Here is a 27,068-nt window from a genome sequence, read left to right as displayed (position 1 = left end):
TATGTTAAAATTGGGGTCTGCTCCTGGGGTAGAGGGGGCATTGTTCCAAGCTTCAGATTTTTCTGTGCTGTATTTTTTAGGAAAGCTAGTTCTGGGGGGGTCTACAAGTTTTCAGTATTTCCAAGGTGGTTTGATCTAAGGAGAGTATGGTTACTCTTCTCCTCACCTGTACTCTGGTCTGTGAACCACCATAAGCACTCTTTTCAGCCCTGGAACTGTGACCACGGTCCCTGTATTCCTTCAGCTGCACACTCTACTGTACTAGTGCTATTCCTTCTCACCCTGGTACTGAGATCTAGAACCATGTATGGGCAATACAACAGTATTCTGAACCTAGGGCCAGCATAGGGTCCCCTGTAATCTCCTTCTGACCAGTGGTCCAACTGAGAGCTCAGGAAGCCACCGGGTGGTTCAGTTGCCCCTAAGGTCTACTGCTGGCTTGCTGGAGTGTGGCCATTGCTGGACTGTGCTCCACTGCCACCCCACAGAGGTTCTACAGACCCTCTAAGTTGTGCTTGGGCTGAAAATTGTTTCACCTTGTCCTTTTGTTGGTCCTGCCACTCCAGATTTCATTTTGAGGCGTTATTTTAAATTGTTTGGAGGGGAATTTGGGAGAGCTCAAGCGAGTTGCTGCCCTGACTTTGCTGTCTTGGCCCTGCCCTCCTTTTCAGTCTTCTTACATGTTATTTCCCTATGTGCTCTGTGGTTCAGTCATACTGACTGGTCTACTTACTGTTTCTCAGAAACACTACTCCGTGTCCCATCTCTCTTTGCCTTTGATCTGATATCTTTAATGCCTGGAATTTACCCTCTTCATTTTTGCTTCTTAGAATCTCAAGTTTTGTTTAAGGTTCAACTCATGCTCCCTTCCATATGAAGGCTTTCCAGATTTCCCTCAGCTCCTACTGCCTTTACCCTCAAAATTATTCTTAAATTTATTGACATTGACTACCTTTGATTTTTTGGAACCCCTGAAGCTTCAACCCCTATAGTTTGCAGTCTGTATCTTTGTATAAATAAGGAAATATTTTTATGTACAGAACTCAAACATGTCAAAGAAACTTGTTAGCTGTAGCACGTGATTTAAAATTTATTTTAAAATAGATCCTTTCTGGTGAACTTATATAAGTCATTTTATGAAAAATGCATAAAACTGAATTTTGCATATTGCTTTTATTTCCTTTCAGCATTACCAACCACAGTCTTCCTTTTGTTATATCTTGAAAAAATCTGCAAGTGTTAGATGTTCAACTATCTTTTATTTTGTATTAGCTTTAAAAGGGATGAAAGGTAGCATATTGTGGTATAGTGCATAGGGAGTCTTCCTGGAAGCCAAGAAAAACTGATTTCATGTCCTTTTAACACATACTAGCTGTATGATCTGGGGAGGCAAGCCACTTAACCTTTCAGTTCTCTAGGCAACTCTGTCAGCCAGGGGTTCTTTCTGGTGTCATAAACCCCTTTTCAGAATGATTTTTTAAAGACATAAAATGAAATACATAGGATGGCAAAGGAAACCAATTATTTTGAAATATAATTATAAAATTATATATATCTGATTAAGAACCTTTTTATTTTAAATTTATTTATTTTTAGTTTTCAACATTTACTTCCGTAAGATTTTGATTTTTAAATTTTCTCCCCTTCCCTTTCTTCTTCCCTCCCCAAGATGGTGTGCAGTCTGATACAGACTCTGCTTATGCATTCATATTCATATTTTCACATTAGTCATGATGTAAAGAAGAATTAGAGCTAATGGGAGGAAACACAAGAAAGAAGAAACAAAACAACAAAAGAAAAGGAGAGCAAATAGTATGCTTCCATCTGTATTCGTATTTCAAAGTTTTTTCTCTGGGTGTGGATAGCATTTTCCAGTTGTTTTAGATCCTTGCATTGCTGAGAAGAGCTAAGGCTATCAGTCAATTATCACACAATGTGGTGGTTACTGTCTACAGTGTTTTTCTGGTTCTGCTCTTTTCAATCAGCATCAGTTCATATAAGTCTTTACAGGTTTTTCTGAAGTCCACTTGCTCATCATTTCTTATAGCACAATAGTATTTTAAAAACCTTTTTAAAAGGTTCCTGGGTCTCAGGTTAAGAACCCCTGTTCTAAACTAAAACTGTTAAGTTGGAGCTAAGGTATCTGTCTGCACTGGAAGAAGAAGTTTCCTCACCACTAAGTTCCATACACCAATGAAGTCACGGATCTAGTCCTTATCCTTGTTCCTGACACAGCAGTATGGGGGAACCTCATTGTCATGTTTGTGACATCAGGTAAAACCTAAAAACTTGAACACTGATGAAACTCACAGCTGTGTTTCTAATATCTCCCATATTTTCAGTGTCTGTTATCATCAAACAATAGTCTTAAACAGCCATATGCACATGATGTTTTTATGGCTCTTTCAAGCTGTTTTCAGCTTTTCTTAAATTAAAGTATTTTATTTAAATCACTAGTCAGAAATATAAAATTTAAACAATTTTAACTTTAAAAAGAATGTGCATGATGTATAATCTGTATCAGATTGCTTACTGTCTGAGGGGAGGGGGAGAATTTAGAACTCAAAGTTTTAAAAGATGAATCTTAATTTTTCATACAGGTGTGACAAATATAATAATATTGAAAGTAAAAAAATTAGGTGGGGGGTTGGAGGAAGGGAGAGAATTTGGAACTCAAAATGCTAAAAATAAATGACAATTTTTAAAAAGTATGTGCATGAATTAAAACAACTAGGAGGCACCACCTCACACATCAAAATTGTTTAAATGAATGTTTAAAATTATCTTTACATGTAATTGGAAAAAATAAAATACTGTTGTTTTTTAAAGTATGTGCATGCTTGATAAAGTGTGTATGTACATACATACCTATACATATGTATGTATACATTGTCTTCACAAAGATAGACTTTATTTTATGTGATACATTATTTACATTTTAAAGCTATAATTGTTCTTTTTTTATTTTATAAATGTGTTAGAAAATTACAAATAAAGACACTGACATGAACAAGGACTAATTTAACGTTGTGAAATGATTATTGTTTGGATAGAAACAGGTTTGTGTCTCCTGGCTAATTTTAATTTTAGAAAATTATTTTAAGCATTTAAAAAATTAATCTTCCTTCCCACTCCTTTCCCCCAATGACAAGTTAAAGAATCAACAAGAAGTCCCTCAATATGTATTGATATAGTCTGGTAAAACATTAGTTAGCCATGGCCAAAAATGTATGTCTCCTGCTGTTAATTTTATCAATTGTCTGCCTGGAGTCAAGTGTCAGGTTACATCTTCATCCTTTTGGATACTTGCATTGAAGAGAGTTCTAAAGTCTTTCAAAGTTTTTGTTTTATATAATGTTATGTTATTGCTGTATAAATTTTTTACCTAGTTCTGCTCACTTCACTCTGCATCAGTTTATAAGGTCTTTGTAGTTTCCTCAGAAATTTTCCATTTCATCATTTCTTATGGCACAAAAATATTCTGTTATATTCTTATGCTACAGTCCATTTAGTTATTCTGCACTGGGAGGACACCCTCTTCATTTTCCAGTTTTTGGCTACTACAATAAGAGCTAATATAAATAATTTTGTATATATAGATCCTTTTCCTCTCTTCTTGGATTGCTTTGAGGTTATAGTTGGGTCAAAGGGTGTGAACATATGGTAACTCTTTGGGCCTAGTTCCAAATTGCTTTTCAGAATGGCTGGACCAATTCACAGCTTTTCTAACAGTCTACTGTTTTTTGACAACGGTTCCAATATAATTTTCCTCTTTTCTTATCTTTGTCATTTTGATAGTTCAAAGTTACTTTAATTTGCATTTCTCTAATTACCCTCTCATTGAAAAGGCAAGCAATTTGATACAGGTAATAAAAATGTGCAGTCATGTAAAATCAGAGCATTTTTTCCTTATGACTATTGATAACTTGGATTTATTTCTTTGAAAATTTCCTGTTCCTGTCCTTTGAACATTTAGCTATTGATATAGGAATGGCTCTTGATCTTAATAAATTTGAATCGGTTCCTTACATGTCTTGGAAATGAAACCTTGATCAGAGACACTAGTAAAGATTTTTTTCCCAGTTACCTTTTTCCCTTCTAATTTTTACTACATTAGATTTTTTTCATGAAAAAACTTCAATCAGAATTGTCTATTTTATCTTACATGATCCTCAATCGCTTAATGTTCATGTTATGTTAGCCACGAACTCTTTACTTGTTAGCCATGAACTCTTCCCCTCTAATACGTAATTTCTCCCTTGTGCCTCTAATTTATTTATGATATGACTTTTTTATATCAAAGTTATGTATCCATTTGGAGTTTATCTTAGAACATGATATGAAGTGTTGGTCTAGTTTGCAGCTACTGGTGTAGAGGATCGAGTGCTGGGCCTATAGCCAGGAAGACCCGAGTTCAGATCTTGCCTCAGATACTTAGAAGTTGTCATCTTGGGAAAGTCATTTAATATCTATTTGCCTTGATCTCCTAAATTTCTCCCATTGTAAAATAGGGATAATAATAGCTCCTGCCTCTCAAGGTTGTTGTGAGGATCAAATAAGATAGTATTTATATAGTGCTTAGCAAGTACCTGACACACAGTAGGTGCTGTATAAATGTTTATACCCTTTTCTCTCTTTTAAGCTTCCCTTAAAGCAGAGGTTCCCAAACTGGGCAATACTGCCCCCTAAGGGGCACTGAATGATCCAGGAGGGTGGTAGTAGCCTCGTGTGCAATTGGGGGGCATTGAATAAAAATAAGGGGGTGGTGGAAGCATAAGGAAAGAAGATAAAATTTTGAAAAACTGTTCATACATGTTTCATCTGTTGTGTAACAGAGTCTTAGTGATTACATTATTTTCGAAATAAACACACAAAATTCAAGTTATAACTGATCAGTAACCAACCCTGCTGACAGGTCTTAACAAACAAGTGTTAGCAGTGCTTGCTAATACTTTAGCAAGCAAACATTTCCATTGTCAGGAAGTCCAGCATACATCAGCAGGAACATGTGTATGTAATGACTTGTTTAAATACAATTTGTGGTTACATGACGCAATATTGCATCATCAGAATTTCAGTGCAGGAAAAAACTCCACAAATTTACAATACATTTTAAAATTTAAGATGTGTCATTTTTTAAAAAACATATTTAATATATATATTTTTTGAAATAACACAAATTGGAAAAAAAAAACATTGAACTTAAAGAAAATAGATTTCCGGGGGGAGTGGGGGGCTTTGAATAATTTTTTGTTTGTTTGTTTGAGGTTTTTTTGCTTTTTGCCTAGGGAGTAAGGTTAAGTGACTTGCCCAGGGTCACACAGCTAGTAAGTGTCAAGTGTCTGAGTTCAGATTTGACCTCAGGTCCTCCTGACTCCAAGACTGGAACTCTATCCGCTACGCCACCCAGCTGCCCCTAGTAATTTTTTTTTAAAGGGGGCGGTGGACCAAATAAGTTTGGGAACCTCTGGTCTAAAGGTTATTTTCTTATGTTTTGCATGACTGCACACGTATAACCTCTGTCAAATTGCTTGCCTTCTCACTGAGGAGAGCAATGGAAGGGAAAGAATTTGTAACTCAAAAATTTTTTTTAAATCTTAAAAATTGTTTTTACATGTAATTAGGGGAGGGAATAATAAAATATTAAATTTAAAAGCCATTTCTATCATACTGCTGTCCAAGTTTGCCAAAAGTTTTTGAGGTTTTCCCCTCCAGATGGGTAGGCCTTCCTACCAGTAGCTGGGAATCTTTGGGTTTATCAAATACTATGCTACTGTGTTTGATTACTTCTAAATCTTGTGTAAGCTAAGTTGTTCTACTGATAAACCTTTAAAAAATATTTAAACTAATAAACCAAATCATTTTAATGATTACTGCTTGATAGTACAATTTGAAATCTGGCACTGATAAAACACCGGTCCCCCCACCTTCCCACTTTTTTTCACTATTGCTTTTAGAATACTTGACCTATTCCTCCATATAAATTTTTTTTTCTAGTTTTATTCTTTTGGAAGTTTGGTACAGCACTAAATGAGTAAATTTAAACAATATAATTTTTATAATTATAATATAATTTTTTAAACAATATAACCTATTTCCCCTGAGCCTCTCCAGCATATCTCATTTTCCTTTTTTCTCAACTTTGTTGATCTGGGTGTGAGGTGGCACCTCAGAGTTGTTTTAATTTGCATCTCTCTGATCATAAGTAATTTGGAACATTTTTTTCATATGACTATTGAGAGCTTGGATTTCTTCTTTGGAAAACTACTTGTTCATATCCTTTGATCATTTATCAATTAGGGAATGGAGGGAATGGCTTTTATTCTTAGATATTTTAATCAGTTCCCTATAATGAGACTTTTATCAGAGAAACTTGATGCAAAGATTTTCCCTCAATTTAGCAGAGTTGGTTTTGCCTGTGGGCAAACTTTTTAATTTTATACAGTCAAAATTATCCATTTTATCTCCTGATCCTTCCAATTCCTTGTTTGAACCTGGATCAAACTTCCATCCATGAACCTGACAGATGATTTCTTCCGTGCTCCTGTTATTTGTTTATATCACCAGAGCCAACTGGCAGTGCAGTAAATACAGCACAGGATTCAGAATCTTAAAGGCTTGAGTTCAAATTCGGCCTCAGAAACTTATTAGCTATATAACCTTAGGCAAATTACTTAATCTTCTATTTGCCTCCCTTTCCTCAGCTTTAAAATGAGAATGGTAATAACGCCTCCCTCCTAGGGTTTTTGTGAGGATCAATGAGTTTATATTTAATAAGCACTTAGCACAGATCTTGGTAAATGCTTATTCTTTTCAGCTTTCTTTTCCCTTCCCCTCTTCCTCTTTATGACTAAATCATGTACCCATTTGGAGCTTGTCTTGGGATATGTAGTGGGAGATACTGGTCCATACCTAGTTTCTGCCAGACTGCTTTTCAATTTTCCCAACAATTTTTGCTGAAGAGTGAGTTCTTGCCCCTAAAGCTGGGATCTTGGCATTTATCAAATGTAGGTACTGTGCTCCTTTGTTTCATTATATTTTGTACCTCTCTGTTCCATTGATGAGCTTCTGTTTCTTACCCCGTACACCAAATTGTTTTGATAATTAGAGTTTTTTTAGTGTACTTTGAGATCTGTTAAATGCTAAGCCCCTTTACTTTCCACTTTTTTTTAACATTAATTTACTTGATATTTTTGAACTTTTGTTTCTCCATCTTAATTTTTTGCTATATATGTAAAGTAATTCTTTGATATTTTAATGGCACTGAATAAGAAAATTAATTTAAGTAGTATTGTTGTTTTTATTATATTGGCTCAGCCTCTCCAGGAACAATTAATATTTTTCTAGTTATTTAGATCTCTTTATTTGTACAAAAAGCATTTTGTAATTTTGTTTTTATATTATCTGTGTCTTCACAGGTAGACTCCTAAGTATTTTATATTCTCTCTAGTTATTTTTTTTTTCTTTTTAGGTAGTTGGGGTTAAGTGACTTCCCAGGGTCACACAGTAAGTGTCAAGTGTTTGGTCTAAGGCTGGATTTGAACTCAGGCCTTCCTGACTTCAGAGCTGGTGCTCTATCCACTGCGCCACCTAGCTGCCCCCCTGTAGTTATTTTAAATGGAATTTCTTTCTGTCTCTTCCTGCTGTGTTTTGTTAGTCATTTCTAATAGTGGTAACTGGGTTTTCTCTTTATTTTTTTTAAGTTCAAGCTAACCGATGGCTTGTCTATTTAATTCCCACCCACCCACCCCCCAAAAAAGCTCCTAGGTTTATAAATTTATTAGAGGTTTTTAGTTCAATTTTGTTAATCTCTTATTTGATTTTTCAGGATTTTCATTTTGATAATTAGAAGGGTTTCATTTATTGGTTTTCTAGAGTTTTTAGTTTTGTGCCCAATTTGTTGTTCTCTTCTTATTGATGAAAGTGTTTAGAGATATAAATTTTTTTCCTAAGTACTGCTTTGCAGCCTAAAAATTATGTTGTGTGTTGTCTCGTTGTTATTATCTTTAATGAAATTATCAAATATTTCTGTGATTTGTTCTTTGACTAGTTTATTTAAGATTAAGTTATTTAGTTTCTGATTAAATTTTAATCTTTGCTCAAATGCCCTTTTATTGAATATAATTTTTATTACATTATGGTCTGTAGAATATGCATTTGATATTTCTGCTTTTATGTATTTGTGAAATTTTAATGCCTTAATATATTGTCAGTTTCTGTGAAGGTGCCTCTGCTATTACCCTTCACTATTCTCCAGAGGCCCCAGAGACCTCTAATTTTTCTAAAATTCTCTTCAGGTCTTTCACTTCTTTCTTGTTTATTTTATTGTTGTTTAGATTTATCTTGGTCTGAGAGGGGTAAATTGAGGTCCCTTACTATTTTAGTTTACTATTTCTTTTTGTGATTTATTTCGCTTTTTCTTTGAGAATTTAGATGATATGTCATTTGGCACATATGTTTAATAATGACATTAATTCTTTGTCTACGGTACCTTTCAGCAAAATGTAGTTTCCCTATTTATTTCTTTTAATTAGATCTATTTTGCTGTTGCTTTGTGTGAGAGCATAATTGTTACTCCTGTCTTTTTTACTTCAGCTAAAGCATAGTAGATTTTTCTTTAGCTCCTTATTTAAACTCTACCAGCATCTTTCTGTTTCACGCATGTTTCTTGTAAATCACGTTATTGGATTCTAGTTTCTAATCCATTCTGCTTAGCCCTTCCATTGTATAAAGTGAGTTAATCCCATCCACATTCAGTTATGATTGCTAATTGTATGTTTTCCTGTGGACTGTGGGTTAATGTCAATAATTAAACATATGCATCAAATGGCATAGCACTGAGATCTCTATTCCCTCCATCCCTCAGTACTTTTCTCAGGGCATTTTACCCATGTTCTTACTTCACTTTCTGACTTCAACCTAATAGTCCCTTCAGTTCTTTACACTGTTGTTCTCTGCTCTTGAATCTCTTGCCAAAAATTAGCCCTGAATTACTTCCACTATGCCTCCTATATTACTATGCCTCCTTTGCTCCTACTTGGAAACCACTGAACAATACACATCCAGCTTAGAAATAAGTGTAGCACTCCATGAAAAATAAATGCATTTTATGAAAACTTTAATGGAAATACATTGTGGAAAACTTTATTATGTGGCCAGAACTTTTGCTGAACTTAATCAACTCTAACCTTTGTCTGTCACCAAAAGCTGACAGCCGTCAAGGAGGATGTAAGTGCCCTGGATGTTGGCTGTATTTGGTTCTTGGGAATTTTCATTTTTGGATTTCTTTCAGGAGGTGACTAGTGTATCTTTTTCTGTATCAGCCTTGCCCTTTGCTTCTAAGTGATTTGGACAGTTTTCTATTAAGATTTCTTGAAATATAATGTCTAACATGGTCTCTGAAGGTCTGACTTACTTTATCACCGAGCCTTTGGAAAGACTGGAGATGAATTGGAAACACAGCCCAAGGAGCTATGACTATGGTTGGCAGACTAGAGACTCTGAAAGTTGGTACGGACAACCAAACCAGGGATCAGACCCTAACACTGTGTATATCAAGGGTTCCTGCAAAAATAATGGAAGACAAGGGGCTCGAGGAGGTATTGGTATCTCCTGGGGACCAGACCATGATCTAAACATAAGTGATACATATTCTGGACGACAGACAAACCAAAGTGCATCATTAGAAGTCACTACCAAAGTGATTGAGCAAGCAAAGGCCCAAAATATGGATGGAATTACTGTGTACACAGATAACCAACCTATCACCAAAGGTATGAATGAATGGGTTGGCAAGTGGAAAGAAAATTGCTGGAAAACAAGTAAAAATACAGATATTGTCCACAGAGACCAATTCATTAAGCTGGATAATATGACTCGGAACATGGATGTTGAGTGGAAGCATGTACCTGCTTGATCTAAAGTTGAAGGCAGTGCTGAAGCTCAAAGATTAGCCAGAGAAGCAACTAGAAAGAAGTGAGAAGACTTAACTCAGTCAGTACTTGGAAATGGTGTTAGTGTCATTCTCTTTAACCCTGCAATATAATCTCCAAATTATTTTCTCTTTACCCTCCTCCCAGCCTACCCCTTCAGTTTGAGCTATCTTCCACGGCTCTCTTTGGTAATTTTTTTTCTTCATATCTTTTCTCAATTTTTCTATGTGCTATTTTTTCTTCAATACTATAACCAAAAAAAAATGCTATATACTATACATGCTATAAACAACTATAGGAATTGTTCACATGTACTAACAATAAGAGAAAGGCAGATATCCTCATCTCTGTCATAACCAACTGAACTCTGACTTGATCAACTCTTGCTCCAGATCACCTGGAAACCACTCCAGACTGCTTAACTGCTCATATGACTTGGGATAATGAAAGTCACCAATTTTTCCTTCAGATAAAATGGGCTGGGAAACAAACCTTGCCATCTGTGCTTTCTAAGGACTTCCTGGCTTTACCATTTGCCCTGCTTGTATGCACTACTGTATCATCTGACCTTCTGACAATCTAAAGATGCCTGTCTGGGCCACATAATTTGCCCCTTACGTGTGTGCATCCTTACGACTTTTAGGACTTAGAACTTTTTAAAAGCTTTTTATTTACCCAGCAACTGAGCTCTCTAATATGTTGTCTTCCCCTCCCCACCCACCCAAGTGTGAACTTGACCATAGACGGTCTTTCTGTATTTGTCATCCATCCCCAGTACTGAGCATAGCACTTGGAACTTAGTAGGGATAGGAATTCAATAAATGTTTTTTCATTAAACAAAAAAAAATATATAATGTCTAGGCTTTTTTTTCTCATGGTGTTTAAGGAATCCAGTGATCACTATTTTTTTTCTCCTTGGTCTGTTGCATTGATTCTTTTTATGAAGTACATTTCCTTTTTCCCCCAGTGTTATGACTTTAATATTTCTTGTTGTCTCATGGAATCATTGGCGTCTTTTTGGACCTTTCTAATTTTCAGTGAGTTTGATTCTTGAGCAAGATTTTGTACCTCTTGTACCAAGCTGTTAATTCGTTTTCCAGTTCTTTCTTCCTTAGCTCTCATTTCTTTTCCTGTTGTTTCCTCTGGCACTCTCGTTCGTTTAAAAACAGAAACAAAAACAAAAAAAACACTTTTAAAGTTATTTTTAAACTCTTGCTTGGTTTCTCTCAGGAATTCTAGTTTAATTTGTGCCTATGTTGTGTTTTTCTTTAGGAGTTTTGTTTGTTCATTCTTCTAACCTACTGCTTTCTGACTTTGGAGGACGTTGGTGGTCCTGTTGTTTTCTTGCAGTGTTGAGGGCTGCTATGGTTTCTGTATTTCAGGGACAGCCTCGCCTGGGGATCTGCAGTACTAAATGGTCTGATCACTAGGGTAAGCTCTGCAAGTTCCTGACCAGGGTTTGCAGTAGATTGCTATTGGACTCAGACAGTTTGGAAACTGCCAATCCACAGGGGCAGAGCTGCATGTTTCCCTTTAATCTGGGATTCAGATCTGATTATTCTTCTGTAGACTTTAGATTCAGCTAGAAATCGTCACTGATATCCAAAAAGAGATTAAAAAAACAAAAAGGAAAAGGACCTATAGGTACAAAAATATTTGAAGCAGCCCTTTTCTGGTTGCAAAGAATTAGACATTTGAGGGGATGTCTATCAATTGGGGAATGGCAGAACAAATTGTGGTATGTGATTGTGATGGAATATTATTGTGCTATAAGAAATGATGAGCAGAATGTTTTCAGAAAAACCTGGACTTACAGAAGCTGATGCAAAGTGACATGTACTGTGTACAGAGTAACAAGCAATATTGTAAGATGATCGGCTGTGAATGAGTTAACTCTTCTCAGCAAAAACAATGATCCAAGACAACTCTGAAAGACATATGATCAAAAGTGCTGTCTATCCCCAGAGAAAGAATTGATGATGTCTGAATACAGATTGAAGCATATTTTTTTACTTTATTTTTCTTGAGTTTTTTGTCTGTGTTTTCTTTTACAACATGACTAATATGGAAATATATTTTGCATAACTACACATGTATAACCTATATCAAATTGCTTGCCTTCCCAATGAAGGGGGAGGGAAGGAAGGGAGAGAATTTGGAACTCAAAAGTTTTAAAAACAAATGTTAAAAATTCCTTTTTTAATATAATTGGGGGAAAATAAACTAGTAAACACAATTTTTAAGAAAATTTATCTTTGATCCTGAAGATGACAGGAAACCATTGGAATTTATTGAGTCGGAGTGTGAGATGGTCAAATCTATGCTTTAGAAAGATCACTTTGACAGTTGAGTTGGAGGATGGACTGGAGTGGGGAGAGACTTGTGACAGACAGCCCAACTGGTAGCTTTTGCAGTAGTCCAGGTATGAGGTGATGTGGGCCTACATCAGAGTAGTGGCAGTGGCAGAGGAGAGAAAAGGGGATATATGAGAGATATTTTGAAAGTAAAATCGACAGGCCTTGACAATAGATTGGATTGGGGAGGAGGTTGTGAGACTGTGGAGTGGAGGATATAGGTTGGAAGCCTGAGTGACGAGGAGAATAACTGATGCCCTCAACAGTAATAAAGACCTTTACAAGAGGGAAGGATGTGGAGGGAAAGATAATGAATTTTTGGACTCCTTGAGTTTAAAATGTTTACAGGACATCCATATATCCATTATGCAGATGGAAATGCTTTAAGATTGAAGAGAAGCAGAAAAGGTGGGGATAAGAGAATCATCAGCATAGAAGTGAAAATTAAATCCATGACAGCTGATGAGATGACCAAGTGAAATAGTATATAGAAAGAACAACAGAGAAGGTGGGTGGTGGGGATAATCCAGAGTTAGGATTTGATAAGGTGTGATCAGTGATAGAACAAGGGAGCAACTCAGGTTTTGAAAATAGAGAATATTGTAGAGTTCATGAAGGAGCTATGAGGAAAAGGAGGGGAAAATAGGGTTGATGGCCTAGAGTTCTGGTTGAAGAGGTTAGAGGGGACAGTGAGAATGAAGAATGGATTTAGGGAATAATAAAGCAAAGGGAAAGAAGGGATGATAGGTGATTATGATTGGGTAAAAGGTATTTCATCATACTTGATTATTAAAATAGAACATTTGTAGAGGTTAGTGAAATCATGCCTGTGTGTATAGCTTAGGTGGAATAGAGGTCATGGGAATTTTGTAGATTGATGAACTGGAAGATTAGGGTATTTGAAAACAACTATCAAAATGTTGACTGAGAAATCTCAACATATCTCTTGTTTATGAACTAAAAAGAAAATTGATTCTGTGTAGAAAAAATGCACCTAAAGGCTCTCACAAAAGATGACTGCTCTGCTTATATCATAATCATCCATTATTCCTTGAAAAAAGCCTTTATTTGAACAATTCAAGTATTGTGGAAACACAATCAGGATAACACAAGATTTAAAGCTTCTACATTAAGGGACCGCAGGACATGGAATATAATATTCAGGAGGGCAAAGGAGATAGGATTACAACCAAGAATCACCTACCCAGCAAAACTGAGTATAATCCTTCAGGGGAAAAAATGGTCGTCATTCAGTGAAACAGAGAACTTTCAAGCATTCTTGATGAAAAGACCAGAGCTAAATAGAAAATTTGACTTTCAAATACAAGACTCAAGTGGAACATGAAGAGGTAAACAGGAAAGAGAAATCATAAGAGACTTATTAAGGTTGCACTGTTTACATTCCTGCATGGAAAGATATTTGTAACTCATGAGACCTTTGTCAGTATTAGGGTAGTTGGAGGGAAAAAGTTATATGTATTTATCTATAGATAGATAGATAGATAGAGGCCCCAGGGTGAGTTGAAGATGAAGGGGTCATATCTGGAGATAAGGGGTAAGAGAGGATTATACTAGGAGAAGGAGAGAGGGAGAGGTAGAACAGGGTAAATTATCTCACACAAAAAAAAAAGAAAGAAAAGAAAAGGCTCCTACATTGGAAGGGAAATGGGGGAAGGTGAGAGGGAATGAGTGAATCTTATTCTCATAGGATTTGACTTAAGGAGGGAATAACATACACACTCAGTTCAGTATGGAAATCTGTCTTACCCTACAGGAAAATATGGGGGGAAGAGGACAAGAGAGTAGGGGGGCGATAGAGAGGAGGGCATATTGAGAAAGGGGATAATCAGAAGCAAATATACTTCTGAGGAGGGACAGGGCCAAAAGAAAGAATAGAATAAATGGGGGGGGGGCAGGATAGGATTAAGGGAAGTAGAGTTAGTTTTTCACAGCATATCTACTGTGGAAGTGTTTTGCATAACTGCACATGTATAACCTATATTGAGTTGATTGCCTTTTCAATGAGGGTGGGCGGGGAGGCAGGGAGAAAATTTGGAACCCAAAGTTTTAAAAACACATGTTTAAAAAAAAATGTTTTCACCTGCAACTGGGAAATACAGAAATCTATCCTGCCCTACAGGAAAATAGAAGGGGAAGGGGATAAAAGAAGTGGGGGAAGATAGAAGGGAAGGCAGACTAGGGGAAGGGTTATTCAGAATGCATGCCATCTTGGGGTGGGGGGAGGGGGGAGGGGGGGGTGAAAATTTGGAACTCAGAATCTTGTGAAAGTAAGTGTTGAAAACTAAAATTAATAAATTTATTAATTTTTTTAAAAAGACAAGGAAAAAAAGAGAAAAGCCTTCATTTGACTACCATCCCCTCAACTTATTGTCTTACAGTCTCCAGCCACTTCCTCTATTTTTTAGTCAGAACTGCTTGAAAAAACTGTTCAAGCTACTTCCACCTCTCCCTTGCATCCTCTTCACTCAACTAAAACTACTTTTTCTAAAGTACCGTCTATCTTTTACTTGCCAGATCTGATCATCTTTTCTCAGTTGGTTCTCTTTCTTCGCCTCTCTTCTGCATTCAAATTGTTGACTATCCTCTTCTCTATATATACTTTACTCCCTAGGTTTTCATGACACTAGTTCCTCCAAGTTCTGCTCCTACCTTTCTGAGTACTCCTCAGTTTCTTTTACTGGTCCATCGTTCAGATCATGCCACCTAACTTTGATTGTATCCCAAGACTCTCTGTTCTAGGCTCTCTTCTCTCTCTAAGATCTTATTCAGTGACCTCATCAAATTTCACATTAAAGCTTTTCTGATTATTTTCAACTGCTGGTGCCCTTCCTCCCAAACGACTTTGTATTTATTTGAGTCTCTTCTGTATATACTTATGGATGTACTTTCTGTCTTCCCCATTAGCATGTAAGCTTGGGAGTCAAAGTTGTTTCATTCATAATGTTTGTTTCTTTCATACTTGGCACATAAGTGCTTAATATTTGATTGAAAGATGTAATAACAAATAACTTTGTTCAGATTAGTGGTTATTAACATCAATAGGAAGATATAATCTGACCAAAGATGTTTATTGGAGGATGTTGAAGGCAGAGTACAAATGGAACGGTTATTCACTATTGATGGTGGGGACCTCTAGTTCCTTTTGTTTGTGGATGCCATTATGTTCATTGCACCAGGCTTCAGAACATTTCAGGACCTCTTAAATAAGATTCTTACTCAGAAGGGTTCATTCTACCAACACCGTTAAAACCAAGTGGATAAAGAGTTTATTGTCCAGTTTATGATTTGCAATTAATATATGCTGACCTATTAGTATGTATGTCTTGAACAGACTCTGTAAGTAGACAGCCAGCTAGGCACAGAATTAAAGAGGCATAAAGTCAACCGAATTACATATAAGAAGTATTTTTAATGACTCCAAGCTTCCCATTGAAAAACAGGGTGATCGTTTTCTACGTCAACATTAGGGATCATAGGATCACAAATTTAGAGCTAGGAGGAACCACAGATTTAATCTAGCCCAGCTTCTGCGTTTTACGGATGAGGAGATTGAGGCACAGAGTGGGTAAGTGACACTGCCATGGTCATACAGGGAGTGAGCAGCGAAGCACAGACAGGTCTTCTGACTCCAAATCCATTATTCTTCCTATGTCTGTGAATTATCATATGTGAGGGAAATGCTCAATAATACCATGGACAAAATGGAAGAAAAGCAAGGAAACACATGGCATAAATATGGCTAGAATAGTTGAAGATAAAATTGAAAAGGTAGACTTCTTATTGTAGAAGATCAGGGCCAACTTTTTTCTTGTAGGTATTGGGAAACCATATTTTGCCTAGTGGCTTTGAAAAGTCTTGTTACCTGTATCTGTATCATGTTATAGAAAATGTCTTGACAATGTTGCTTTGGGAAAAACTTGGTATAGTAACTACATCTGGATGGGGGAAGCAGGGAGAAGATAGAGGAAGGTCAGGTTAATCCCTACCTCCCACCCTGGCCTAACTAGAAGTTAGTTCATGTTTTCCCCTGTGCTTTCTCTCTGAAGACTATGTACAAATCCAATTCCCATTCTGCAATTTTTTTTTTACGTTAACAAGCATTTTTAAAATTTTTATTTTATTTTCAATTCATGGAACAAAAAACAAGCATTGACTACCTGAAAGTCATGATTAAAAAAAAAAAAAGAATCTGGACACAATATTGTAAGAAATAATCAAGGAAAACTGCCCTGAGGTTTCCAGAACAAGCATTTGTTTAAATATTTGCTGTATGGGAAGCAGCAAGACATGAACTACAATAGCCTCTGCGAAATTAAAAATGAAGATCACATAGAGAGCAATAGCGAGGAACATTTTGGGTACAGACTGACTTTTCCGCGTGATGAATGAGAAATTTCTGTAATGTGGGGGCTGGCAAATAAGGACCCCGTCCTTAGGGCATGCTCATATTTGCCGTTATTGGTGGGTTATAAAAACATGCCCAGATATCCCCTGCCTAGTTCCTGTCCAACACATGGAGTTTTGTTTTGTTTTATTTTTAAACCATTTCCAATGTCATGAATCTCTGAGTTGCTGGTATCGGGTGGTGACAGAAATTAGGTTCAAAGCCATAAATGCTACTTACTCATGAGAAGCTGAGCTGAAAACCATCTTACCAAGCCTCATCATCCAGCCCCCCCCATTACATTTAAAATAACAGGAATAAAAAAATGTCATCAAGGAAATATATGATGGAAAAAGAAGATAAAGAAAGGATGACAGGTGCCATTCTGCAATTTTTAAGCCAAACTCTGCCCAGTTCTTTTTGAAAGATAATATATATAAGTAAATAGATATGAAAGTTAAGAGGGAGGAAAGCAAAATATCTCTTAAGAGGGAGGAGCCACCAGTTAATAAACACTACTTCATGTTCGAACACATCTACAAAGCATAGAAACAAAGACAGTGTGTAAAAATTTTGTTGAGGTATTTTTTGTTTGGAAAATAATTTTGGGTAAAGGGACTAAAATTGCAGATTATGGGTGCTTTGATTTCTAGATCCTATAGGTAAAATTATATCTAAGAACTGAAATAGCTTATTTTGGGGATCCTAGAACCAGGAATTCTCTGGCGACAAACTGTTTATTGTGTACATGTTGGGTTCCCTCAGAATTCATTCTGGGTATGTTCACTTTGTTCCCAGTACATTTTTACTTGGGGGTGGGGTGGGGGTATTTTGCATGTATGTAGTTTTCATAGAAACCAGATTTATATGTAGTTTGAATCAGATTTTAACAAGTTTGAAGGATTATACAGTGTTATGTTGTCTGCAAACCTTCTTAAAAATTCAAACCTGCTGTAATAGTTATCTGGAAATGCTTTATATCTGGAGATTTAGATGGCCTTTTGGTCTTTTAAATTTTTCGTTTCTGTTTCTCTTTTCTTTTTTAACAACATATTCATTTGTGAATATATCCTCCCATTTGCCCCCTGCCTAGTGAGCTATCTTTTTAAAAAAAAATTTTGACATAAAAAATGTTTCAGTGCCTAAATGTTTATAATTCTTTTTATCGCGGCCCTTGGCCTTCTGTGACTATATTTGATTATGAAATAAGGTAGACTTGTGCATTTTAACATGTTTCAAAATGTTGGTTTTTAGTAGGAGACATAGTCCTAGCCTCCATTCTATTTTTTTTCTCTCCTCAACCTCCTAATGCCTTTTAAAAGATTGTTCCAGGACCGTTGATAATCTGGGGCAACAGCTTTATATGGAAATCTGAGATTTTTCATTGTAACAAAGGGACAGACAAGAAGCATCTTTAGTTACTTTCTTAACTACTAGTTTACATTTTATGTTTGCAAAAAACGAAACAGAACTTTGAGTGTTTTACACATTATCTCTACTTTAAACAATTAACTATATCATTTTTTGGCCTCACTAGCAGTACTTACAATCATAAAACATCTACTTTGTACAATGAAAGTAAAAAAGTAAAAATCAGTCATTTAGAAAAAGCATGGCATATTTTATAAAAAATATTTCACATTGTTCAGATATCCAAATATGTTATATATGTACTTTATTAGAAAGACATTAATATTTCTCAGATCTCTAATGTCATAAGTGGATGTGATTGTTTCTTTTTCTAGTGCATATGGGCGTTAATAATTACTGTGTCTGAAAAATTCATCACCTTTTGGTTCACCTCGTGATTGAATCACAGTGTACTTAGGCTACTCCTCAGATAACAAACACAGTCTAGACCCATACATAAAACATTTTTAGCTTGGTAAAACCTATTGAGATTTTTTTTTCTGGTGTTATAACCTCTGAGAACTGAGGGTAACTTCAATATCCTACAGTGAGGGATCAGAGTAAGATTAGACCAAATGACGTTTTTGTCAGATTTTCTGCTAACTGAACTATGAATTTTTTGTTTCATGGAATTGTATCTACCTCAATAAAGCAGTATTATTATGGGCTTCCAGCTAAGGCATGGAAATAGCCTATTGGAACATAATGATATTAATGTTCACTAAAATACCTGTATTTTCATTTTTTGAATGACGTTATTTAGAAAAGCAAAACACCAGCAATGCATGTTTAGTAGACTCCATCTACCTGTAGTAAGTTGACACTCTCATTATGGATAAATTATTTTTTATATACATAAACTATCAAGTAATCCTACCTTTCTCATTTTTTCTAGGTAAATGTAGAATTGGATCAGTTGGTCAGTTGTCCTTGATTTTTGTCTTCTCGGCTTAAAGGTAAATCTAGTTGTCTTGTTACCTCTTTTGTTAATTTTAAAGTATTTATAGTATAAATTGTACCTTACTGGTTAGGTGTACAATTTAATCTTCCATTTGCAAAATTGGAATCAACATGAATCACTATGTTAAAGTCTCCTAATTGAATTAAATGATTAAACTATTCACACATCTTCAAGGATGTATCATTGCATCCAGGTGAGTGCTTCTTTCACCAATACAGATTGTAGAAGTCAAAAATTTATCATGGCTCTGGTCAAAATACCTTTCATTCTGCATTCAACCTAGTGATGAGCTTTGCTGAATTTAACTAGGTTAGTCTTTGGAAAACCAAAAAACATATTGTCCATATTGTACCCAAAGACATTGCAATTTGGTACCTGTCCAATCCTTTGTGCTCCATTTGTATAGCCTTGTAGAACCCAGAGTTATTTCTATACTATGCTGAGGAAAGGGAGTAGTACTATAGTGGAAGTTGTATATATCCATGTGTAATATTTTCTTAATAACTTCACTCACTTCACCAAACACATAATAAGAACATATTGTGTTTGAAACATTATTTAGGATCTAGGGGTAAAATGATAGTTTCAACAGATCAACTAGACTCTGTAATACATAAGAGGAAACGTGTATCATTTTCCCTTTTTATAAGATCACAGATCTGTTGAAGCCCTGAAATATATAAACTAATTACTTATTTGATGCATTTCAGAAAAATGGTTTAAAGTAAATACTGCCTCAAAATTTCTGTGTGTTCTGTTTGTACCTCCAGAATTTTTCTACAGAAGTTGCCAAGAAATTGCTGCTGGTTAAATACAGGTCTATTTAAACCCGTATTTTGAATGTAGTTTAGAAGTTTTTGAAACCATGGGAATAAAGGTCCAACGTCCTCGATGTTTTTTTGACATAGCCATAAACAATCTACCTGGTAAGAAAATTATTTTACACTAAAAAAAAAAAGTTTATCTTTTTAAAGTAGTGTATATTTAAGTGGATCTATATTAAATGAGAAGCAGTGTGGAATAAGTTGATAAGGAACTGGCCTGGGAGCCAGGAAAACAACCTGACTGCAAGCTCAGCCCTCTGACATATGCTAGCTGTGTGACCCAGTCATTCCTAAGCAACTCTTTAAAGATTTTAAGTTGCAGAGAAGGTGCTGACCTGCTTTGGTAGAAGGAGTTTGCTAATCTGGGAGCTTCCTGTACTGATAAAATCATGGGATCAATCCCTAACTTAAGTATTTAAATAACATACAAAGCTATTTTAAAATATGTTGTTTAGTCATTTTCGGTCATGTCTTAGTCTTCATGACCCCATTTGGGGTTTTCTTGGCAGAGAAACTGGAGTGGTTTGCCATTTCCTTTTCCAACTCATTTTACAAAAGAGGAAACTGAGGCAAACAGGGTTGACTAACTTGCCCAGGATCACATAGCTAGTAAGTGTCTGAGGTCAGATTGGAATTCAGGAAAATGAATCTTTCTGACTCCAGACCCAGCACTCTGTCCATTGTACCATCTAGCTGCCCCTGTTTTAAACTATATATTCTCTTTTTCAGCTGGAAGAGTTGTCTTTGAATTGTTTTCTGATGTGTGTCCCAAAACATGTGAGAATTTCCGATGTCTTTGTACAGGTTTGTAGATATTTCCATCTGCTTTATGAAGTCAAATCTTATAGTGACTATTTTTTGCTTTGTTTAAGGATTTTTTTCTTATTCCAATATATCAGATTCATAGCAAGGCAATTCATCTTTCAGGAAGTGTTTAAAATATAATTGAAGAGTCAGAGGTTCCAAAAAGTTAAGTGATTTGCCAGAGGTTACACATTCTAAAACCCATCTTGATTATCTATTCCATCAACACTTAGAGTGCACCAAGCACAATCCCAGTAGTCCATAATATAAAGACAAAAATGAAACAATCCCTGCTGTCAGGGAGCTTAAATTCTTTCTAAAGAGACAACATAGACACATATAAGTATATACCAAATAAATACGTGGTAATTTTGGTTAGGAGGTACTAGCAGCTGGGGGTGAGGAGGAATCAGAATAAATTTCATGTTGAAAATTCAACTTGAGCTGAGTAATAAATGTATGATTTCTTAGTCACTAGAGTTTTTTTTTTCAATAAGGGAATGACAGTTAAATCTTTGCTTTAGGAAAATCACTTTGATAGCCAACTGAAGGATGAATTAAAATGGAGATAAGCTTGAGGCAGGGAAACCAATTAGGAGACTATTGCATTTATTCCAGGGGGAGAAAAGTGATGGGGGCCATAACTGTTAGTAATTTACATGAGTAGAGAGAAGACAGATTTGATATAAGTTGTGGAGACAGAATCAACAAGCTTGGGCACCTTATTGGATATGGGAGTAAGAGGGCAGTGAAAGGGGGACAGTGAGAACTAGAAGAGGACTTTAAGGATGTGAAGCTGAATAAATGGTGGAATAGGGAGATTTGAAGAGATGGTTTTCAGGGAAAGATAAGTTCTGTTTTAGACATGATGAGTTTGAGATGGCTATGGAAGTCCAATAGGAGGTTGGTCATATGGACTAAAAAATAAGAATCATCTGCATAGAGATGATTATTAAACCTGAGAGCTGATGATATCACTGAGAGACTGAGACAAAGCCTTGAGGTATTCCTGACATAGATGATGTGTCTAATGATACAGGAAAGAAAACTGAGAAGTAAGTCACATAGGAAGAGAATTGAGAGAAAGTAATAATTCCCTATCAAAAAAAAAAAATCATGTTTGTACCTAATTCAAATCATTCACATCATTGCTTAAATCTATTTCTTGTTTTATCTGGAGGGAAGATTAAAAAAGGTTGATCATTTACTTTTGCAAGTCACTTGTGGGTTTAAAAGCAATTATGATATTGTCTTTAAAAACAGTTGAAATATTTTTTTCAGTTGAAGAACTGAATATTAGACTACTTGAATAATGCATCAGTGTTTGAAAATGATTAAAAATAGTATTGTCTGAGCATATATTCCATTGGGACAGTTACATATTCATATTTCATTGAAGAGGAACACTACTGGAATGGACTTTGATACCAACAATTTCAGGGAGGGGTTAAAATAATAGATGGAAATTTTAAAAATTGCTCATTAAAGATAGTGGTAGATTTAAAAAACACATGGCTCAAAAACATTTTTAAAGAACTTTAGTGAACTAACATGCAAATTGCTCTAAATCTACTTTTTTCCTTTACATTTTCAGATACTATTGTAGGATTTTTAGTCTTGTTGATATTGGTAGTTTGGAAGTTTAGGTGGATTTTTCTCTAGGTGGTAATGGAAATGAGAGTTGAAAGGAAAGCAATGTAGCTTTATCCAAAGAGTCCTAGATTGAAACTCACCAAAACATAGCTCTGCCATTGTTACCTTAGACAGATCACTTTATTTCTCTGGGTCTCAGTTTTCTTATCTTTGAGAAAGGAAATTAAGAATAGAGAATTTTTAAGGTTTTGTCAGGCATTAAATTCTGTTTTTAATAAAACTTCTGCTCTCCTTTCTTCCCATATTTCCCTTCTATAGCACATATGTTAAATAATATCAGATATTTTCATTATAGAGTAACTATTAAATGGAAAGGAACAAAGAAGAAAAAAGTTTGTTTTACAGAATTATTCATTAAAAAGAATTTATCTTATTCAAGTTGAGATACAGCAGATTCAGAAAAGATTGCGTTTGCTGTAATGAGATTTTTCCTGTATTTTATGAAAATCAGAAGTGAAAGCTCAGTGTAATCATAATTTTGATCTTAGGAATTCTTTTTTCCAGAGGAGTGAGGAGTAAGACAGGTGATGTTGGTTGTTATTATTTTTTGTTCTTAATAAACCTTTTTCCCCCCTCATTTAGGTGAAAAGGGTACAGGAAAATCTACTCAGAAGCCATTACATTATAAAAGTTGTCTTTTTCACAGAGTTGTAAAGGATTTTATGGTTCAAGGTGGTGACTTCAGTGAAGGTAGGTGCATCAGATGAAAATTTAGTAGTTACACTCACAAATGTATTTGTTGAAGTGAAGGCGTATTTCCCTCCTGTTTCCATGTATTTTTAAAAATATATATGTTATACTGGTAGTAACTACATAAGTAGTTGGTCACATATAGGAGAATTTGTATTCAAAAATCTTTTTTTCAAAACGAGTAGCAATTTTTGTTAAAACCTTTAGTGATCTCCTGATGCATATGATATCTACATGGTTAGCCGTTCATTTCTGATATGTAATTTACAGCATTTGAGGTGAGGAAGGAGTACATTCCAGACCTGGAGGACATCGAGTGAAAAAGCACAGAGACACAGGAGATGGAGTACTGTGTATGAGAAGTAATAAGGAGGCTAGCATAGTTGGGCCTTTAGTGTGTAAAGGAAAGTAATGTATAAATAAGGCTGAAAAGGTAGATTTGACAAGTTGTGAAGCCAAACAGCAGTTTATATTTGATGCCAACTGTAATTGAGGTCCATTGGAATTTGAATAGGGGAGAGATAGAGTAAGACCTGTTTTTTTAGGAAATTTACTTTGGCAGCTATGTGGAGGATGGGTAGATTAGAGAGGGAGAGAGACTTGAGTCAGGGAGACACATTAGCAAGTCATTGCAAAAATTTCAGGTTAGAAGTGATGAGGCCCTAAACTAGGGTGGTGGCTGTGTCATTGGAGAGAAGGGTGATAAGTATGATGTTGAAGAGGCAATTCAATAACATTTGGTCCCTGCTTGCATATGTAGGGTTGCAGACAGTGAGACAGGTTGAGTTTAAGATGCCCATGGGACATCTAGTTCTGAGGTCTAATAGGCTGTTGAGGATGAGAGAATAGAAGTCAAGAGAGAGACTAGAATTGGATGTACTATCCAGGAGTCATCTGCATAATGATAATTAAAGCATTGTAAATTGATGATGTCACCAAGGGACAGAAGAGGGCCTAGATCAGAGACTAGGGGTACAGCCACAGGGCAGTGTGATATGAAAGAACCAGCAAAGGAGACTGAGAATTGAGTGAGACAGGAACAAAGGGAGAGAAGTGTCACAGAAACCCAGAGGAGATAAGAGTATCCAGTGAGACAGGGTATAAGATAAAGAAGAATGAGGATTAAGAAAAGGTCATCAGATTTAGCAATTAAGGGAGCTTTGGCAACTTTGTAGAGCCATTTCAGGTGAGTAATGAAGTTAGATGTCAAATTGCAAAGGGTTAAAAAAAAAAATGAGACAGAGAGAAAATGGGGGCAACAAGCATAGACATTTTCCTAGGAATTTGGTTTAGAAAGAAAAGATGATACTTTAAGGGGAATGGTAGGATCTGGTGACAGAGGAGACAGATATGCTTGTAAGTAGCAAGGAAGGAGCCAATGGATAGAGAGAGATTGAAATTGGAAAGAAGGGCAATCTGCTGGACAGATGGGATGAAGCAAGAATATCTCTTTAAACAAATTTTTTTTTCTTTTGGAGGGGGGTAGGCAGTGGAGTTAAGTGACTTGCCCAGGGTCACACAGCTAGTAAGTGTCAAGCATCCAAGACCGGATTTGAACTCGGGTCCTCCTGACTCCAAGGTCAGTGCTCTATCCACTACACCACCTAGCTGCCCCAAGAATATCTCTTCAGAAATTGTTGAGAAGGGCCTTCTCTTCATGCAAGACTAGAATTAAAGAGAGGATAGTGTTCTGACATGTAGATAAACATAAAAGAGGAATTTACAGTGAATTATATCTATTTTCTCAGCAATGTATAAAGCTAGGTCTTTAGCTGTGAGGGTATTGGAGGAGTTAACGTGAGAGGCATAAGCAAAGAGAAGGCTTAGAACAGCTTCTTTAGGAATAGGATGGAGAACTAATTAAAAGAGGAGTAAAAGGATTCTTTTGGTGCAGTGAAGGCCTACTTGATATTAGATAACCAATTTTCTACTAGGTCCAGTCAGAACCATGGTTTCCTCCAACTCCGTTTAGTAGCAATGGGATAAGTAAGAAGCAAAGGAAATGGATGGCTAGTATATTCCAGGGTTAAAGTTTTACACAGGATTTAAAAGGATAGTATACAGTAGAACTGGTTAATTAAAGGATCAAGATTAGAAAAAGTGGTAAGTGTAAAAAGAACAGGGGTGGTGACTTGAGAATATACTGAAAAGTGGAAGGGTTAGTGGTCTCAGCAAGAATGAAAAATACATTTAAGAGTAGCATAGCATAGGAAGAGATGGAATAATAGGAAGTTATGATCTAATAAAGGATTCCAGTAGTTTTGATTATGGAACACAGTTATGAGTGATGGCAGAATAAAAGATCATTTCTTAGTATAGCTGAGGAGTAGTGGTAATGAGAGTTGAGTAAATTGAAGAATAGGCTATTTACTGAGATTGAGGGAGTATCAAGGTGTATTGAAGTCCTTTAGGATAAGGGCAGGAGTGTAGAAGGAAATGATGAGACAGTTCCTGAACCCGCTGTAAAAAAGGAAGAGAAAATGGCCTGGGAGCCAGTAGGTATTTGTCACAAATTTGGTTAGAGTGAACTTCAAATGAGAAGTTGTTGGGTTGTGGTAAAAGAGGAGAGAGTTTGGAGGTAGAAATGAGGAGAAAGTGGTATTACAACTTCCCCCATTAGGATTAAAGCGTTCTAAGTATCTGTTGGAGCTTGAGAGGAAGAAGTCTAAAATGAAGTGAATTTTTTTGTTTATGGAAGAGGAATTTCAGAAAGTACATTGGAGAGGGTCAGGCAGATGAAAGTGGGATGGTAATCATGATGTGGGTAGAGATAAGATTCATTGGGTGTTGAAATACTTTACTTTTTAGCCACTGTGGGATTCGTTGTCACCAAGAGTGGTGGAGTGAGAGAGTGGCGTCTGGTATATTCTCACGTGATTACCTCCAGTAGTAGATCATTTCATTTATTGGACAGAAATTTTGAATTTAGCGTATTAGCCAGTAATCCTTATAGACTGTCTCAGAGCTGTGTAATTCTTAGCACCCTTTGCCTCTTCTGCTATCACTAACTAAAGAGATGGAATAGTGCTGTACAGGACTGAGAGACATTTAAAAAATTTTTATCTGTTACAAATTGTCTTAGCTAAAGAACATAGACCTGATGAGAAAGCTATTGATAATGAGCCTCTGCATTTAGCTAGGCTGTCCTTGGATCCATGCTCAGGATCAGTGTATTGTGGTAGATTCTACCACAGTTTGCAGTCCACTCACATAGCTTTCAAAACTCTAGCATCACTTCTTAATGAGGGTGCAAAAGGAACCAAGATGGCAGAGTAAAAACAGTGACTCGCATGAGCTCTTCCCCAAACCCCTCCACGTACCTGTAAAAAATGTCTCTAAACAAATCTAGAGCGGCAGAACCCACAAAAAGACTGAAACAAATTTCCAGCCCAAGACAACCTGGATGGTTGATTGGAAAGGTCTATTGCTCCACGCTGGAAGAGGAGCACAGTTCAGCTTGGGCCTCACAGCCAAAAACAGGGCCTCAGCAAACCTGGAGCAGTCCTCGGGGATTGAATCATGGGCAGCTGTGGTGGTTTCCAGACTTCTCAACCCACAAACACCAAAGACAACTTAGAAGGTCAGTAGGAAAGATGTGTCTAACTGTGGTGAGAGAGGAGCTCAGTCCCAGCCCCAGTCCTGATGCAGCCCAAGGGCAGTGGCTGCTTCCGCAGCTCTCAGCCCACAGGTGGGGGGATCAAGTGGCTGATCAGAGGGGATTACAGGGATCTCTTTGCTAGTGCTGAGGCAGGAATCTCTGGCTTTGCCTGTGCTTGGACCTGGGTCGCAGTCCTGGGGCAAGGAGGAGCGCTGGCGTGGTGGAGTGTATGGTGGCAGTGGAGAGGGAATCCTCCTTACAGTTGAAAGGCAGAAAAGAATGTTCGTGGTTATTTATAGACCAAAGCCCAGTCCAGGAAAGGAGTAAATACCTCGCCCTTGATCATGCCACCTTGGATGAACTGAAAATTTACAGGTCCCTAGAATATATCTCTGAAAACAACTGCACAGAACCCCTGAAGCTTGGGACAGTACACC

General features: G+C 36.4%; 1 protein-coding gene across 2 annotated transcripts in view; it reads left to right on the top strand.

The window, feature by feature from the left end:
* PPIG (peptidylprolyl isomerase G) overlaps window positions 1–27,068 on the top strand; it is a 72,107-nt gene that overhangs the window by 12,874 nt on the left and 32,165 nt on the right. For both annotated transcript variants that reach the window (XM_027865855.1, XM_027865856.1), the window contains exons 2-5: window positions 18,997–19,057; window positions 19,833–19,988; window positions 20,616–20,690; window positions 22,926–23,033. In XM_027865855.1, the coding sequence (XP_027721656.1) occupies window positions 19,928–19,988; window positions 20,616–20,690; window positions 22,926–23,033 (244 nt within the window). In that variant the 5' untranslated portion in view covers window positions 18,997–19,057; window positions 19,833–19,927. The remainder of the gene's footprint in view (window positions 1–18,996; window positions 19,058–19,832; window positions 19,989–20,615; window positions 20,691–22,925; window positions 23,034–27,068) is intronic.

The sequence above is a fragment of the Vombatus ursinus genome, unplaced genomic scaffold (assembly GCF_900497805.2).
Source record: "Vombatus ursinus unplaced genomic scaffold, bare-nosed wombat genome assembly UNPS02014779.1, whole genome shotgun sequence".
NCBI lineage: Eukaryota > Metazoa > Chordata > Mammalia > Diprotodontia > Vombatidae > Vombatus > Vombatus ursinus.
Note: the sequence above shows the minus strand (reverse complement) of the source record. Positions and strands in the feature narration are given on the sequence as shown.